The sequence below is a fragment of the Orbicella franksi genome, chromosome 5 (genome assembly GCF_964199315.1).
Source record: "Orbicella franksi chromosome 5, jaOrbFran1.1, whole genome shotgun sequence".
NCBI lineage: Eukaryota > Metazoa > Cnidaria > Anthozoa > Scleractinia > Merulinidae > Orbicella > Orbicella franksi.
The window spans coordinates 24,516,106-24,532,784 of NC_138149.1; the positions used below are offsets into that span (position 1 = coordinate 24,516,106).

Consider the following 16,679-nt stretch of genomic DNA (forward strand, 5'->3'; position numbering starts at 1 on the left):
AAATGAAAGCAAAATGTTCCAACTGTGACCAAATCAAGTTTAATGAACCTGTACTTAAACCATGAATACCAGAATAGCAGAATATTGCTAACAACTAATTGTTGACATCTTCCAGCTAGTGCTGAAAAACTAGCTGTTATCTGTTGAAAATTATACCGAAATCCAACTGTTAACATGTACCTGCCGATGGCGTAGCGTGTGCACAAAACAAGTGGGAGAAACGCAAATGTTTCACTTACTGGGGAGGTGACAGGAAAAAATGTAACAGGCACGGTAAAAGTTTTCAAAAAAGATCAACAACTTTAAAAAACACGTGGTTACCCCTACATTTTATGTTGTCAAACGGAAGTGGCAAGCCTATTCAACATGTTATTAGTTTCTGGTTGTGAGCAAAAGATATTTAGGCTGTATTTTAGCTTCACCACAGGAAGGCTGTCAGGGACGCTGAAAGTGCTGTTGCAACGATTTTGTTACTAAAAAAGCGAGGTCATATCAAAAATGGTTTTTATGTTTACCATTTACCATGCAGTTTTAAGATATTTTATATGTGTTTGCTTTTCTGTATGTAAAGGCAAATTCTAAGGAAATCTGTGAAGAAATATCCTTTCATTCTTTTTTCAGAAAAAAGCTGATGTCAGCATTTTTGTTGACATTCAAGGCTAATTATCTCGAAAAAATGCGTGACTACCCAGTTTTTCTTTGTGGATTCCAATAGCCCTTGCAAAGATCTACTTTTTCCATGAAGTCCTGACCTGGTGCAAAAACCTTTGTATTTAGTAGGCACCGTCCTTCAATTACTAGTTGCAAGAAGCACTGCTAGACGTATGAACTTAGTAAAATCACCTGTGTACATTTCTAAGTTAATTTATTACAGGAACACATTTTATCCAAAACCAGGAACTACGTTGCTTGGCCTTTTGCGTGAATTGCCTGCCTCTAATACTTCATAATTACATAATTATCTACAGTATATTCCATGTAATATACTGTCATGTAGGTGCATATATCATAGGTGCATAATGTATGCAAAGGCCGTCATGGGTGTGTTTAACTGTGGCCCCATATATGCAATGTTTAGTTCTGTGTGCATGCACAACAAATAGTAGACCAATTTCAATATATTATAATTCAGCCTAAAGCAATAGGCCTCAGCATGAGCCTCTGGAGAATAAACCCCATAAACTCTGTAGTTATTCCCCAGAGCCTGAGTACTGAGGTCTATTGTTTTAGGCTGAATTTTAATATATCGAAATTGGTCTGTTCTAGAGGTGTTTTTTTAGGCGTTGTATACCTACAGTGTATGATGCTACATTTTAAATGACCTCATAAGTTGTAAATAGTATTTACATAATCGTAATAAATTTTACATATTAAATAGTAAATTTATTGTTTTGTTTCAGAAAAAAATTATCCATACCCACTCTCCCATCCCTTGAAATATTATTCATGAATGTATATAGCAGCTTATTTCATGCTTCCCTTAAGGTTTTGGCTTTTTGAACTCCCCACTCCCTTGGAATTTCTAATGATCTTCCATGGAGTGGGTATGGATATTTTCTGGAACTAACAAATTCAATATTTAAATACATTTTGCAGTAATGTTGAATGCATTGTGTAAGATTGATAATTTCTGCACAGCAGTTTTTCATTATAATCTTAAATGACAGTGATGGGATTAAATTAATCTGCTGCCTTTTATTAATTTTAACATATTTTATTTAATCAAGGTTAAATATTCTGCAAAATTTTCCTCGGAATCAGTAATTACCAAAGATGTTGGTCTAAACAGTAGTGCAGTCCTGGCATCGCTAAATCCTTTCACCCTTTATGCGATCAACGTCAGTGCATTCACAAGGAAAGGGGAAGGAAGTCATGCGAGTGTTGAGCTACTAACAGATGAAGCACGTGAGCATACTCCTGTATTTATACATAATTATTTAGATTTAAGCATGATTGTAGGCAATCTATAAAAGCTCTTGTTGGATTGCATTGCAGAGCCTAGAGCTGGTTGCGCATCATACTCGCCACTTCTCATTAATTTGATAAACCTAACCATTTTCCTGACAGCTCTCCCAAAGAAGATCATTGGCCTCAGAATAATGAACTTTCCATTTCATTTGGTCAATTACTCGCATGGATTTGAAAAACAACAACAAAACAAACAAAAAACGAAACAAAAATAGAATAGTTACTATTTTTTTTATTATTATTAGAGGCTTAGATTGATGTGTGCAAACTCAAAGTGACGTACTCCAGCAAATCTGAGAACGTACAATGTGTCCCCAATACTACTCAGGTCCTAAAATATATGTATTTCTCGCCTACAAATTAGGTGTAGTTTGCAGCCTAATTCATCGACTTTATAGGCAGAGATAAATTACACTATTTTACTGAATTTGCATTTTTTCAGGGCCATCGACACCTCAGAATCTCTCCGCCCAGAGTGTAAGCTCGACAGAAATCCTAGTTTCTTGGAAAACACCAGCAAACACTAATGGCAAAATAAAATACAGATTGTCGTTTTACAAGACATCAGAACTGAGTGCAGTGACTAAGCTGGTGTATGATGGGAACGCAACTCAACACTCGGTATCTCACCTGAGGCCTTACACTCGGTACACCTTCGAAGTTGTGGCTTACAATGTGAAATACAATCTGTCAAGTTCTTCAATTGATACCTCGGAGAAAACAGACCAAGATTGTAAGTTATTGTTTCGAGTTCTTGTACGGTGGAACTCCGTTAATCCGGTCACCAAAGGGCCACACAAATCTGTCCGTGTAAATTGGGTGGCCGTAAGGCGAGGTTCCACTGTACAAGTACACTGAAGGGGTCATGCCTTGGGTACATGTGCTTCTAAATTGAATCGTAGCTTCAGTAAAAAGATGCTTTCTCCTCATACCCAGTTCCTCTAGTAGCTGAAAGATACGTGGGATTCAAAAGAAACAAAAAAACAAAAAAAAATCTACGTTTTCATGACGTAGATCTGTGTCCAGTATAGGTATCCTTCAAGTAGAAGACGAGTGAGGGCGCACAACAAGATATCATGGTGTTATGAAAGATTGTACACAGAGATTTACGAAGTCGTCAACGAATTAAGCCTGCCTAGACCAGACTTTTTGGGAAATTTCACCAACAGATCATTTGTTGTTGACAAAACTAGGAGGCCTGTATGGTGCAAGTCAAAGATCAAATTTTGGATGATAATAAAATTGGGCCAAAGAAGCCAAGAAAGGATACTGTTTCACACTGTGTCACAAGTCTGGAAACCATGTGACGGTATTCGGAACTGCGATTTTAGTTCGCCCTGTTCTCTGCAGTTGAGTTTCAATCGAGAATACATCAAGCAATCTAGATAGTATTTTGCTATATTTCTAGACACCTTGAAGTTGGTTAAAAATACTCCACTGCTCGTGGAATTTAACAGTCAAACCTCTCCACAACGGCCACCTTCGGGTAGAGAAAAGTGGTCGTTAAGGGAGGGGGGGGGGTAGGGGTGTAATATGGCACCTGTTTTTTTTTCGTGGTACGACATTTTTGTATTTAAAATAATGCTTATTGTAGCATAGAAATACCTAACAGTCAAAATATTGTAGAGAGGTGTCCGTTATAGGGAGGTGGCCGTTAGTGGAGGTTCGACTGTATTTGGAAATGACGAGGCACCATCTTTCATGTTTGATATCGTACTAAAAAATGTCTTCCTTTTTCTCCAGACCCTTCAGGTCCTCCACAGAGTGTGCATGCCATAACCAATTCATCTTCATCCATCATTCTCAACTGGCTGCCTCCAAGAGTAGATCAACAGAATGGAGAAATAAGAAGTTACAAAATTAAAATGCGCGGCGGCGATCCTTTGTACACGACGATAAACACGAAGAATAATTCAACAACATTACCAATTACTGGTCTACAGGCGTACACTAATTACAGCTTCGAGTTGCAGGCAGTTAATGACGAAGGGGTGGGCCCCTACAGTAGTCCTGTTATAAGCAGAACTTTTGAAGCAGGTATAAGAGACGTTATTTACTACATCTGTCATGTTTTTGGTCGCATTAAACTGCAAATTGGGCGCGGGATTTCTGAAGAGGTGTATAACTAAAATCGGCAAACTTTAAATATATAGTATAAATGTTAGGGCCTGTTAGTGGCGACCGACTTTTCGCTGTAATTTTGGGAAGTAACTTTTGTTTTTCTTTTGTTCGTCTAGATTTAATCAGGAAATGAATTTTGCATTGTTAAACTATACACTATACGTTGGAGATGGTCAAAACTGCCAGATTACCATTCCCTAGTGTTTTTAGGCTAATGTTTAGTCAGCTTAGTGTTTATTACATGTACCTTCTCTAAAGGGCTTAGATTTGATATCATCTGCATATCAAACGAGTGGAAATTATCCTTGCCTGAAAATATAATGTGAAAAGATGAGGTGGCTCAAATTCGGCAGTTGTGCGTTGTAGCCTGAAAATTTTCAGTTAAATGAGAAGAGCCTATTCCTGGCAAATTACTCTAGTTACCCTGACTGCAGATTGGTCTCGGTGTTTTCTTGTTGTGTAATTTACTTTTAATATAACTTTCAGAACCGTCATCTCCACGAAACGTCACAGCTGTGGCTGTGAACTCGACGGCAATAAAAGTTTCCTGGATCAAAGCGTTGCATCCAAATGGTATTATTCTTTACTGGCTTTATATGCGTCTGAGTCAAGAGGATGAGCAAAAAGATCAAGTGGTGCATCGAGGAATGGACACTTCTTATGTTGCAGCTGATTTACAAGAGTATGTCATGTATACATTCACTGTCGTGTCTGTTAACATCAGGCACAGCTGGAAAAGCAAGCCAGTGGTTGTCATGGAAACTACTCATCCTGCAGGTCTATAAATGTTATGTTTTAAGATTGATTGAAGTTTTCATGTTTACAGTCAGTCAATCAGTCAGTCCGTTAGTCCTGCAGTCCTGCAGTCCGTCCGTCAGTCTGTCTGTCTGTCTGTTTGTCTGTCTGTCCGTCCATCTTTCAGTCGGTCTATCAGTCAGTCAGTCAATCAGTCAGAGTAGTATAGTGGGAGGTAAACAAATACCATTTTCAATGAGGGGGCTTTATTTTACCTTATCACAGCCCCCACATTCAAGTCCGGCCCTCACAGGCTCGGGCCGGATGAATGTGGGGGCTGTGAAACGGTTAAATGCAACCCCCTCATTGAAAATAGTATTTGTTTACCTCCCACTGTACTACTAACAACAGAGGAACCCCCACGCAGCGCAAAGCCACGCAAGGCGGCCGCGGCTACTGGAAAGAACTGGTTTTGACGGGTTTCAACCGCCCCTCGCGGGGGAGTGCGGAATGTTAGAAAGGGGCGAGCCGGGTGTAATATGGCTGGAGCGGGGAAGGCACGAGCGCCAAACAAGTGCGGGTGGCTGAAGCGGGGCCGGAAAGAAAGCTGTGGAAAGCGCTGTTACGGGGCGTACTGCGGCCAGCACAACTACCAGCTGAAAAAAGGAATGAAAGAGCCAGAGCCATGCAGAGGCTGCGGGATCGGTCTTCTGTGCGACTACCGACTGTGCTGCCAGTGCGGCAGGGGCGCGCTAGCCTGTTTTTATTCGCCGGTGCGCTGTAAAACCATCCAAGCTTGAACGTTTTGCTAAATCCTTTGTCTTTGTATTCACTGTAACGCGCAAACCCTTCGTCCAGGCTTCTGACAAAATACTCTGCAAAAGGGAGCAGGTTTTCTTCTTGCTTGAGTTCGTCGCGAAGCTGTTCGTAAGACTCAAGACTTGGATGCCACCTGTGGCGTTTATTTACCATGCCTTTCACACCTTTTAAAAGAAACCCGTTCAAGAATTTCGGGTATTCAGGGTCGTCTTCTCTTTCAATCCCTTCGAACGCGTCTTGAATGTCGTCTTTGATTTTTCTTGCAACCCGTTCCCAGTTTGTGGTTTCTTTCATTGCCTCTCAGCTGGCGCCACTTGTTGAGTTCTGCTCTGTCTTCTTCGTCGTTTTCACAAAGAGCCCCGATTTCTTCTCTCATTACGTCTGCGAAGAAACATCATTTTTCTGATCTTTTTTATCTCATCACCGTCGGTTTGCGGGTTGTTTCTCCTTTCAACCTGCAACTTGTAGAACTCTTGAAATGATGACGGAACTTGCTTGTAACTCTCCATGAGTTGACTTAAACCCCCCTCTATTCAAATGCCTCGACCCACCAGTTAGAGAAATGTAACCGGGGTTATATCGCAAGGAGCCATGTCTTACTGCGGGCTTTCCGAGGCCATTCAAAACCTCCCTCCAGAGCTTCGTGAGATGATTCTCAAGGAGTACATAGCGATAAAAATAAAGGAAAAAAAGGAAATGGGCTGGGACGAGGTACATGATGAGATTGAAGAGTCACCCATCTGCGAAAAACAATCAAGAATTGTAAAGGTCATGTTTTGCCGTAAATGCAACACTTGCGGCCTTGACGGACAGTGTTACGAGTGTTATAAAAACGGAGAAAAACATTATCTTGGCTACCCCATGTACGACGAGAACGACTACACCGAAATCTTTCAGAAATTTTACTGAGCTGCGACGCCATTACAACCGGTCGAATTAAATTTAAAAACCAACGGCTTCATTTGCATACCATAAAAACATGCTTGTCAGTGTTCACTTGATTGCGTTTCTCGTGAATGAATATTTCACGCCTGAGTGGCAGAGACAAGTGCGTGATATTACACGCGAAGTTGTTGAATGCTTTCATGACGCGGTTCCGGTTGAGGCGACACAGCTTCCCGTTGCGAATTCCTGAAGGCTTCAGTTTAAGCTCGTTGCATTCCTCTTGGCTTCAGTTGAAGCGATCAGGAATTTTCAAAGCCACCAGGAATGTTCAAGTCAAAAGGAATTTTACAGGCAGATTTCTATTTTTTGTCCACAGTTTGTTAGAATAGGGTATTTCTTCTCGGCCTGGCCAATAAAAATGGCACTTTTCACCTTTTTTCGAGGAAAAATTGGGTACGAAACGTGGTAGAACAAAGAGACTTCACTAGAGCGATAAAAAGAAACAGCTGATCGGGGGGTTTTCCCTATTTCGCGCATGACTGCGTCAGTGAGTAACCTTCTCGAAAGAACAAGGCTATGTGGCATGCCAAATACTGCAATCACCTGTTTTTGACAAGACAAAGAGAGAGTTTTGTGTTTTTTCGCTCGAAATTTAGTTCGAAGCGGGAGGTTTTGTGATTTTTTTTATCATTTCCCCTTCAAGTCTGCCACGGATGTCTTTCTCAAGTTTTTGGACATCAACATCAGGAAGCTTTCTTGTTGATGGTTGGCGAAGCATCCTTGCTCGGACCTGATCTTTCAGAAAGTTGTATTGCTGAAACTCCGAAAGGATAGTGTTGAACTCGTGGGAAGACACCGCGTTGTAGTTCAAAGCATTCGAGAGAAGTCTGTTGACGGTGCCGTGCTTGGCAACGGCGAGCGTGGTGATCCCTTGATGCTTCTTGAGATTCGAGTCGAGCTTTTTGCCGGCGAAAATCATCGCAGACGAAACGAGAGCGAAGCACCCACCAGCGCCGCCAAGAGGAAGGGCAGTCGGCAAGCCAACAACAGACAGAGCGGAGCCTAAACTCGTGCTGGAAAATGCTGCTGAGAGAACGCTGGAGCCGGCGGCGCCCCAATTAACGAACTTTCTCGCGCGTTTGTATTTTTTTGCGACGAGGTGATAGTGGTGGACCTCGCCAGCCAATGTATTGGAAATCTCGTTGACCTTCTGCAAGCAGAAATTTTGAGAAGGCTCTGCCGCCACCACCGGATATAGTGGCTCGGCAGGCGGCGCGCTTCGTGGCAACAGATTTGCCGAAGACATTGCGTATATAAAGAAATTTAATTTAACTCTAATTCAAAAAGAAGCGGCAGGCCTTTGAAATCAAAGAGTTCGCCATTTTCATCCTTCACTTTTAAGGTGATGCTGTTTATGAACTTGTCTGTAGAAGCGTCACGGAAAACGTTTTGCGATGAGTCGATGTTGTAGCTGACTTTTTCATAAGGCTTTCCTCTGAGGTCAACCTTGGCAAGAAGGTCTGACTTCATTCCATTTAAAAAGTTTTTTGTCGAGTCGATGCGATCGCAGTGGATAAAGTAGCAACTCGGGCTGTTAAGCTTTTTGATATATTCTTCTTTCCTCATATTTCTCCCGATTCCAAGAAAATTGGCCAAACTAATCAATGGAAACTTCTTTCGCTTGATTAGTGTTGAGTGCATTACCGGCGACGGTTGTAATTTTAAGAACAGAATTGGGGTTATTCGTTTCTAAGACCAATTTCCCCTTTTTCCTGTAATTTTCGAAACTGGATTGCAGTTCTTTTACGAGGCTCTCGACATTGTAATGCCCTTGAGGCAATGATGCAACCACATCGTCGGTTCCTTTGAAAAACATTCTGCCAGCACGACTCAGATTATGCCACGAGTTGAAAAAAGAACAACTCAAAAGTCTGGCATAGCTTGCTCCTGGGAGCGGTTCTTCAAAATAGACGGTCTCGCCGTTCTGTTGCGCGACAAGAGTGAGAACAACCATTTTTATATTCAATAAATAAAATTATGTTCAAAATACATGGCGAATGTGTGGAAAGATCCAAACCTTTTGATAAAAGACTCAATTGCCAAGGCAAATGCATGGAGAGAATTTGTGGGACATTTCCCCAAGGCCGATAGATCCCGTTTCATTGCTCAGGGGAGTACAGACGGGAAAAACGTAATGGAACAAATCTTTTTCAAAGAGGGCCTAGGCTCGCTTCAAAGCGTCTTCGGCTCAGACAAAAAATATTGGAGCGAGGAAATGAAAAAGGCGCTCGGGAGCCGTTGGAGGTTTTCCTGGCGCCGCTTGGTTCAAAAGTTTCCTTGCCCATCCCTACCGTACCTTTCGACGGGAAAGCGCAAAGTTTGAAAAAAATATTCGACGCCCCAATCCAAATATATGTCACGTCTGACCAACATTTCACAACGAAATTACGAGAAATATTTCAAAACACCAAACTCAGGCACATGTCGGCAGTCGAATCAAAACGCTGGCTGGGAGGGCCAGACATGAAATATTGGCCGCAGCAGCTCAACTTCGCCGCTTTGTGCGCGACACAGGGGTGCGGAGTTTCTCGCGAAATCTTTGACAGCGGGATGGATCTCCCCCCGCAGATAAGAGCTTTCTACAAATTCTACGTGTACTTCACGGTCAGGCGGATTTTGTACCAGTTTGGAGGAATTCAGAGCATGAGCGCTTTGCCCGGAGACCCGCCGTTCAACCAATACAACAATCATTACGACGTCGCTTCGCACAAAAGGATATGCGGCGAGTTCGGCATTGCCCCCTCAAGCGATTTCCGCTTCACGCACGGGGAAAACCACGGTCTGGGAAGCGTTTACGTGTACGCGTCAGGCACGGGCCCGTCGAAAACCGACTATAAATACGCGGGATGGAACAAATTCAGCGACGAAGGCGGCAAAGCAATAAATGGGGACTTGATCGATTACATCAAGCCGGAGGCCGCTTCTGATGCCCAAGCAGACTGGTTCGCGCCCAACACTGTGAACAGTTTGACGCAGGCGGGCTTGTCGAGAATCAACCAGTCAATCGAGGCTTTCGTTTACTGCGTCCTGGGCGCGCAAGTCAACGTCTGCAGCAGCATTCTCGGTCATGGCGGTCGGGCGAGAGAAGCCCAGAGCGAGTTCCTGGTGCTGATGGAAGATGCGATCAGACAGGCCGACTTGGCCGCTAGCGTGCAAAGGTACCAGCTCGCGGTGGACCAAGCGAAGGTCAGGCTCAATCTTGCTGTTGCCCCTATGGCGTGGCTCATGCCCGCGCAGATGATAATCAACACCGCAAGCACGATCGGTTACAACAACAAGCTGAAACAGGCGGTCTCCGGAATGAAACTTGGGGTGAACAACAAGGTAAACCCGGAGACAAAAAAAGCTGGGCTCAAACACATGGGAGGCGGCCCGACAAAAATTAACCCGCCCAATAGCCACCCGTCCAACCCGATTCACAAAGCCGCAACAGCCGAATCGGGGCGTGTGGTTCCACCCCACAGGAAACCAGCTTCATGCGAAACTCAACAAGCACAGCCACCGGTGCAAAAAATTGAGCCCGAGGCTGCAGACAAAACGCCACAACACGAAATTAACAAAACGGCGGTAATTGTCAGAGTTGTTGGATTTTCGGCTTTGCTGTTCGCGGCTTGTCGCTAAGCTCACGCTGCTTCTTAAAATATTTTTCGAACAAAAAGGCCACCGTGGCAAGAATGAGCAGCCAGGTGTGCTCGGCCAGAAACCCGACGACTTGGCCGGCGGCTTTTAACAGGAAGCTCACAATCGAGCCAATCAGCCTGGGCAGCAGAGAGCCGAGTTTCGCGGCAATATCTTTGAGGCTGTTCCCTAAACCTTTGCCGGTGGCTTTGAAACCTCTGGTGAGGACCCCGATGACAGTGCCAAGTGTGGTCCCGGCGGCGAGAAGAATGGCGGTCAACGTCACGCCATATTTTTTGAAGATCTCCTTGACCCTTTCCAAGAGAGGCTGCCCCCTTTCCCTTTCCGCGATCTGAGTTTGCAAACGGGCGATCTCCTCGTTTCTTTCTGCAACTCTGCCTTCTGCGGCTTCTTTTTCAGAGGGCGAGGCATTCTCATCTTGGATGATCACCTGGTCTTCCTCGTTTTGGTGCTGCAGCTCGCTTTCCTGCTCTTTCAGGGCGTCCAATGGTTTTGTTTGGTTGAGCCTTTCTTCCATGGTGTTTGTTTCACTTTCTTTTGCTGCGATCTTGGCCCTGAGACTGTCGACCTTTTCTTGTTCTTTTTCCACGTTTCTTGCTTTTTTTGTGAGCGAGTCTAAAGCTTTTTTCTTGTTTTCAAGATCTTTTTGGTAGTTCTTTTTCAGTTCTTTGAGCCTATGCAGCTCTGCTTCACTTTCAAGATTCGAACCATGTTCATCCTGAATGGCATCAATCTTACGTCGATTTGCTTGATTTTGCGTCTCAGAACTTTCAATTCTTCATTTTCTTGTTCTCTTTGCGAAGCAAGTTTTTGCGCCTGTTGTAGTTGTTTCTCTGCCTGTTTTTGTCTTTGTTTCATTTCTCTGACGGTGTCCCGATCTTCCGCAATGACATCTGCAGCTCTCGGCCCAATTTTGTCCGCAAACTTGTCCAAAAAACTTTGCGTGAAGTTTATCCCGTCTTCTTTCATAATCTTGTACTCGCCTCCACCCATACCTACTGCAACAATTTTACCCTTGGTTTTCCCTCTGGTGCCTTTCATAATTGCAAAAATACTCTCTTTAAAGTTGGGAAACACTCTTTTAACCGGTCTATGACAAATTCCCGTTCCAAATCAGGTTTAAGCAAAGGGATGTCTTCTCCCCAAAAGGATGTCTCGGCATAAGAAGTGTCAGGCAGTCCGGACTTCTCGTGCTGCATAGAAGATATTTCCGTTTGTTCGCTCCTGTGGTAGGGGTCGCCAGGTTGGTAGGGAGTGGACGCTGAGGCTGGATGAAAAGGACGGGTCGTGTCACCCTCTTGTTTTCCATCACCATCATCGTCGTGGTCAATTCGGTTGTCAAGGCCCTTGTCTTCGTAACCCAATTCGCCACCGCCTTCCGCCATAGTGATATATTTCAAGCGAGTTATTTTTCAAATTAGAAATAATCGGCCGCGTTTTATACACAATGGCAGAGGTGCCGGAGAACCTTTGCCCAACGCACAGAGAAAAGGCCATGCACGCCATGAAGGCTGAGCGTGCGGTCAAGCAGATCACTTTTAACCCCTCTGAAGCGAGCCCCGGCAATACACTGTACGTTTACGTGCCCAAGCTAAACGAGAACGAGGTTCTGGTACCGGGCTCGCCAGCGCTTGTCTTTGACATAGACCTTGCTGGGGGGCACCCAAACAACTTCCTCGTCCAGAACGTCACGCGGGCGCTAGTTGACAGGCTGCTCGTGTCGTTTGCGGGAAGAACACTGCAAGACACGGTTGGGTACGACATCTACAAAACTTTCGAAGACCTTTTCATTTCACAGGAAGAGCGCGACAACAGGATTCTTGAAGAGATTCAGAGCGAAGATCTGTGCAAGATCCGCTCAGAAGTGGCAGACATGAAAACCTCGGGTGTTGACGCCGAAGAAAAGGTGACCGAGGTATATGGAAAAAAGTACCGGATCAGGCTTGACCATCAGATCTTAACCGACGATGGCGTTTTCTACCCCCAGGCCCTTTACAACGACTTCAAGTTCGACGTAAAACTCGCCCAAGCTATACATGTGGTCAAAGGCTCCGACACAACCAAGCTCAAATACAAGCTGAAAAACATCCAGCTCGAGTACAAAATGATCTGCAGAAAGACTCTGGCAGATGAGGCGCAGAGCGTTTACACCAGTGGCAAAGAGTTGCTTTACGACCAGGTGATGCATGACAAAGAGGTAGCCTTCAAAAAAGACGTTGACTCGAGGCTCACCATCAAAGTCAACGCCCAAAGAAGGTCAGAAAGATTCAGAAAAATTCATCTTCCCCGATCTGACGAAAGTCAACGTCACGGTCAACGGCTCGCCCATCATGCTTTACAACAACGCCATCGAAGGCAACGACATGTGGGAAGAGGCCCGCAACCTGTTTGTGAAAGAAAAAAATAAAACAGAGCACGTGGATGTGACAAAGTTTTACACCGGTGACAGGTTCGGGCTTGTGATTGATATGCGCGCGATGGCGGATCAGTCGATGAACGGCAGCGGCACCCACATTGTGAACAGTACAGACGGTGTCCAGCTGGAAATTGAGCGGAAAACCGAAGGCTCAGGCGACGTGAAATGCCATGTATTCGTCATCGCTGACTCGCAGCTCAACCTTATGGGAAGTCAGCTTGAAGATGTGCAGTATTGAATAGAACAGCGCTCGTGTGGCAAAAACTTTCTCCAGTCGTAAGACATGGACCCGAGCAAGATACCCTTCAACGCTCTCATCATGGGGCCGACCAACTCAGGCAAATCAAGGTTCGTGGTGGACCAGCTCTACGGCCCTTCCCGCGGAAAGTTCAACTACATCGTTCTCATCTGCCCGACGTTCACGCACAACAGGACCTACCACAGGCTTGGCAAAAATGATCCGAGAATGGATGTGATAGTCTGCGAGCAGCACGACGTGGAAAGGTGGTTGAAGCTCGTGAGATGGCTTTCCGAGGGCACCAACACACTCATAATCCTCGACGACTGCGCGGCCTCCAAAGATGTGAAAGGGCGCACAGGCGAGCTGGTGAATCTCGCCTTTTCCGTGCGGCATATGGGCATCAGCGTGTGGGCGCTGACACAGAAGTTGACCGGAATAACGTCTTCCTTCCAGGAGAATGTGACGGCGATCGTCCTATTTTACACCCACTCGGCCAGGACAACGAAAGCCATCTTCGACGATTACGCCGGCGAGCTCTCCCCGGATGAGTACAGAGGATTGGTTTCAAAGCTGAAAGAGCGAAAGTTCTCTTATCTTATATTCGCACTTCGCCACCCCTACGGGGTAAAGCTATTTGAATAAAAAAATGCGAGCTGTATATAGCCTTGCACAATGTCTGCAGAAAACGCGTTAGCGGATGTTATGAACCTTATGGAAACGGAGCCCGCGCCGTTGAGTGGTCTCGCAGGCGGCCTTGTTCCAACCGCCCCCGACATTCCCGCTCTTCGCGAGCAGCTGGCTGTGCTCGTGTCCACAGGCAAAGCCAAAGAGGCTATCGGAGTGCAGCTGACCCATGAGCAGGTGAAGCGCCTGAACGACACAGAGGTCGAGAAATTCGCCAAACGCTACGAGATGTACGTGGGCTCGAAGACGACGGAAAGCCTGATCGACAGCTTCATTTTTCTTGCAACCAAAGCGGTCAGAATGGCCGTCAAAATCAAAGACATCGGGGCTTACCAAGAAGAGCTCGGAAACGACTACATCTTGAACAAAGAGCTCTCCAATCTGGCTGGCAACCTTTCTTTGAAGTGCGGCCGGTTTCTTGCCGCGGCCAACGCGGCGCTGATCACCACAAAACATTGATTTTAGTCCACAGTTGAGGGAGCCGAGGCACACTTCTCGCGATGAACAAGGCAATCCGCTTGAGGGCGTTGATGAAGTACTTGGCTCAGCAACTGCAGAATAAATGGTCACCATTCATCAACAAATGCGGAGGTCTTGCTGACAATTGTTAACAATTGAACTTTTTCATTTGCTTATAATACGGTTCGCTTCAATGTCAACCGAACAATCCGAGAGCGCAACTGCCGCCATCAATGAGACCAAGGCAGCGCCTTCCGCCGTCACTGAGACCAAGGCAGCGCCTGCCGCCGATACCACACGGCAAGCGACGACTCAGGCTGCAACAACGCAGTGCGTAAAAAACCACAAGCGTGTGGCCGCCAGAAAAATGGTTGCCGAAAGAACTCGTCTGGCCCGAGAAGAACAGAAGAAAGCGGCGGAGGCTTATTACACAGAAAAGCAAACGAAAGCCACTACAGCGGCCCCTAAGCCAGCCACGTCTACAGAAGGTGAAAGCCCAAAGGGAGGCGGCCTTTTTGGCCTGAGCACCAACCAATGGATTGGTATTGGCGTCATAGGTGTTTCCCTGGCCGGGCTCTATTACAAGCGTGAAGAGATCATGGCTATGGCCAACGCCGCATTAGACAAAATTAGAATGCCGAAGCCCGCGCTTGAGCCTGCTCCTGAGCCCGCGCTTGAGCCTGCTCCTGAGCCCGCGAGTGTCGAGCCAAAACCTCCTCGCGATACACAGCCAAGAGGATTAAAAAAAATGAGTTAAAGTTTTGCGCGTGATTCATATCTCACGATGACGATCCCAAGCATTGCGCAGGTTCTCATCTATACAGCAGCAATCAGAGGGTCACTCTCACTGAGAATGTTTACGGAGCGGTGTCAATGCTTGCCAACGAAATGTTTGCCGATAAGGTCTCTCAAGACAGAGAAAGACGGAGAAAAATAAAACAAGAGGTGTGAGAAGAGATCGAAATAGAACAAGTCTTGGAGTCAGGTGCTCCGCGCGGTGAAAATTTTCTTCTGGGGGGAGGAAAGACAGATTAAGTTTGTTTTAAACTTTCGCTCTTCCCTTATATCAAGCGCGCCATGTCCGACAACAAGCTTGTCAAGATCGTCATTGACGCCGCAACTCTCACGGGATTAGCCGTGGGCATCGGCTGGGCCGCAAAAAAGGTTGTGAAAGAGAATTTCACCTCTGATCCCAGCAGCAGCTTTATGAATTACATGAAATTTACTGTCCTCGTGGCGGGCAGCATTGCGCTAAAAGGGTACCTTGAGGACTAGAAAATCCTCCCCGCCAGCGTTTGAAAAAACCCTTATAATGCCGCAATGGAGTGTTCTTGTTTCACCATCAAATCCCTCACAACGGTTGCGCTGTTATTTTTCGCATACAATGTAACCAGTCATACCGCTAATGCCATAAATTGGGTTTGGTCAGTTGAGTGCACCGATGAAGACTCCGATCTTGATACTGAACAATTCCCATTACCGGAGAAATGCCCTACACCTCCTCCATTCGAACCACAGCCGCCACCATATGAGAAGAATTAAAAATAGATTTACAACATATACCATGGCGAGCATCGCTATCATGATTGGCAGGGCTGTGTTGAACGCCATGGCTTTTATCGGCGGCAATTATCTGGTGAGGGCACTCGGCGGGGGCGGCAAAGCCGCGCTTGAAGAAAAAAAGTGCCACGACAAGGCTCTCGAAGATTATCAAGTCGCTTACGCCAAATACACGCACGACCGAACACAGCTTCTCGACTGGATCGTGACCAACGCGCAAACAACGGAGCAGGCCAAGCAGAACATGACCAAAACGGACTACGCCTTCAAACTCTACAGCCAGGCGCATCCTGACGAACAGATGGTGCCCCCCAAGGAGCCGAAGTTCTCAGATTTCTATCAGCCGAGCAAGCAGCAGAAAAACGGCGAACTCGCGTTCGTGGGCGCCGGGGCGCTCGCTCTGGGCTACGCGGCCTTCCGGTTCCTTTAAACTTTTTTACGCCTTACTTATATGGACGTGAAACTCCCAAAGATTTACTACAGCCCCGGGGGCTACTGGAAAGGCATTGCCACGATCAAAAAATTGGCCGAGGCCGCCAAGGTACCTGAAGAAGCCGCAAAAAAGTGGCTGATCAGGCAAGCGCTCTGGCAGATATACCTCCCCGCGCCGAAGCGGATTCCTCGGCCGAAATTCAACGTTCCCACGCCCAACAGGGTCCATCAGGCTGACCTTCTTTTTCTGCCGCACGACAAGCTCCCTCGCGGCCGCAAAGTTTTCAAATACGCGCTGACCGTTGACGACGTTTCCAGCCGCTTCAAAGAGGCCGAACCCCTGACTTCGAAAAATTCTGATGAGGTCGCCCTGGCCTTTCAGAAGATTTACAAGCGCTCGCCTCTCGAATGGCCCGAAATGCTGCAGGTTGACCCGGGGCGCGAATTCATGGGCGCCGTCACCAAAGAGATGGACCAGCACCAAACCTTTATCCGGCGCGGGCGCGTTAACATTCACCGCGACCAGGCCATTGTCGAACATTTCAACCGCACTCTGGCTGAGCGATTGTTCGGGCACCAGTACGCTGAAGAGATGCTTCTCCCTGAGGGCAAGCGGTCCACTGCCTGGGTGAAAAGACTTCCTGAAGTTGTTTCGGCTCT

The 16,679-nt window shown here is 46.1% G+C and overlaps 1 protein-coding gene across 2 annotated transcripts in view; it reads left to right on the top strand.

Moving 5' to 3' along the window:
* Window positions 1-16,679, top strand: part of LOC145487167 (receptor-type tyrosine-protein phosphatase S-like) — a 52,790-nt gene that overhangs the window by 8,533 nt on the left and 27,578 nt on the right. The window contains exons 7-10 of one of the 2 annotated variants that reach the window (XM_081465890.1): window positions 1,728-1,905; window positions 2,411-2,701; window positions 3,712-4,005; window positions 4,576-4,866. In XM_081465890.1, coding sequence (XP_081322016.1) covers window positions 1,728-1,905; window positions 2,411-2,701; window positions 3,712-4,005; window positions 4,576-4,866 — 1,054 coding nt within the window. The remainder of the gene's footprint in view (window positions 1-1,727; window positions 1,906-2,410; window positions 2,702-3,711; window positions 4,006-4,575; window positions 4,867-16,679) is intronic. The other variant, XM_081465891.1, reaches the window with a different exon arrangement.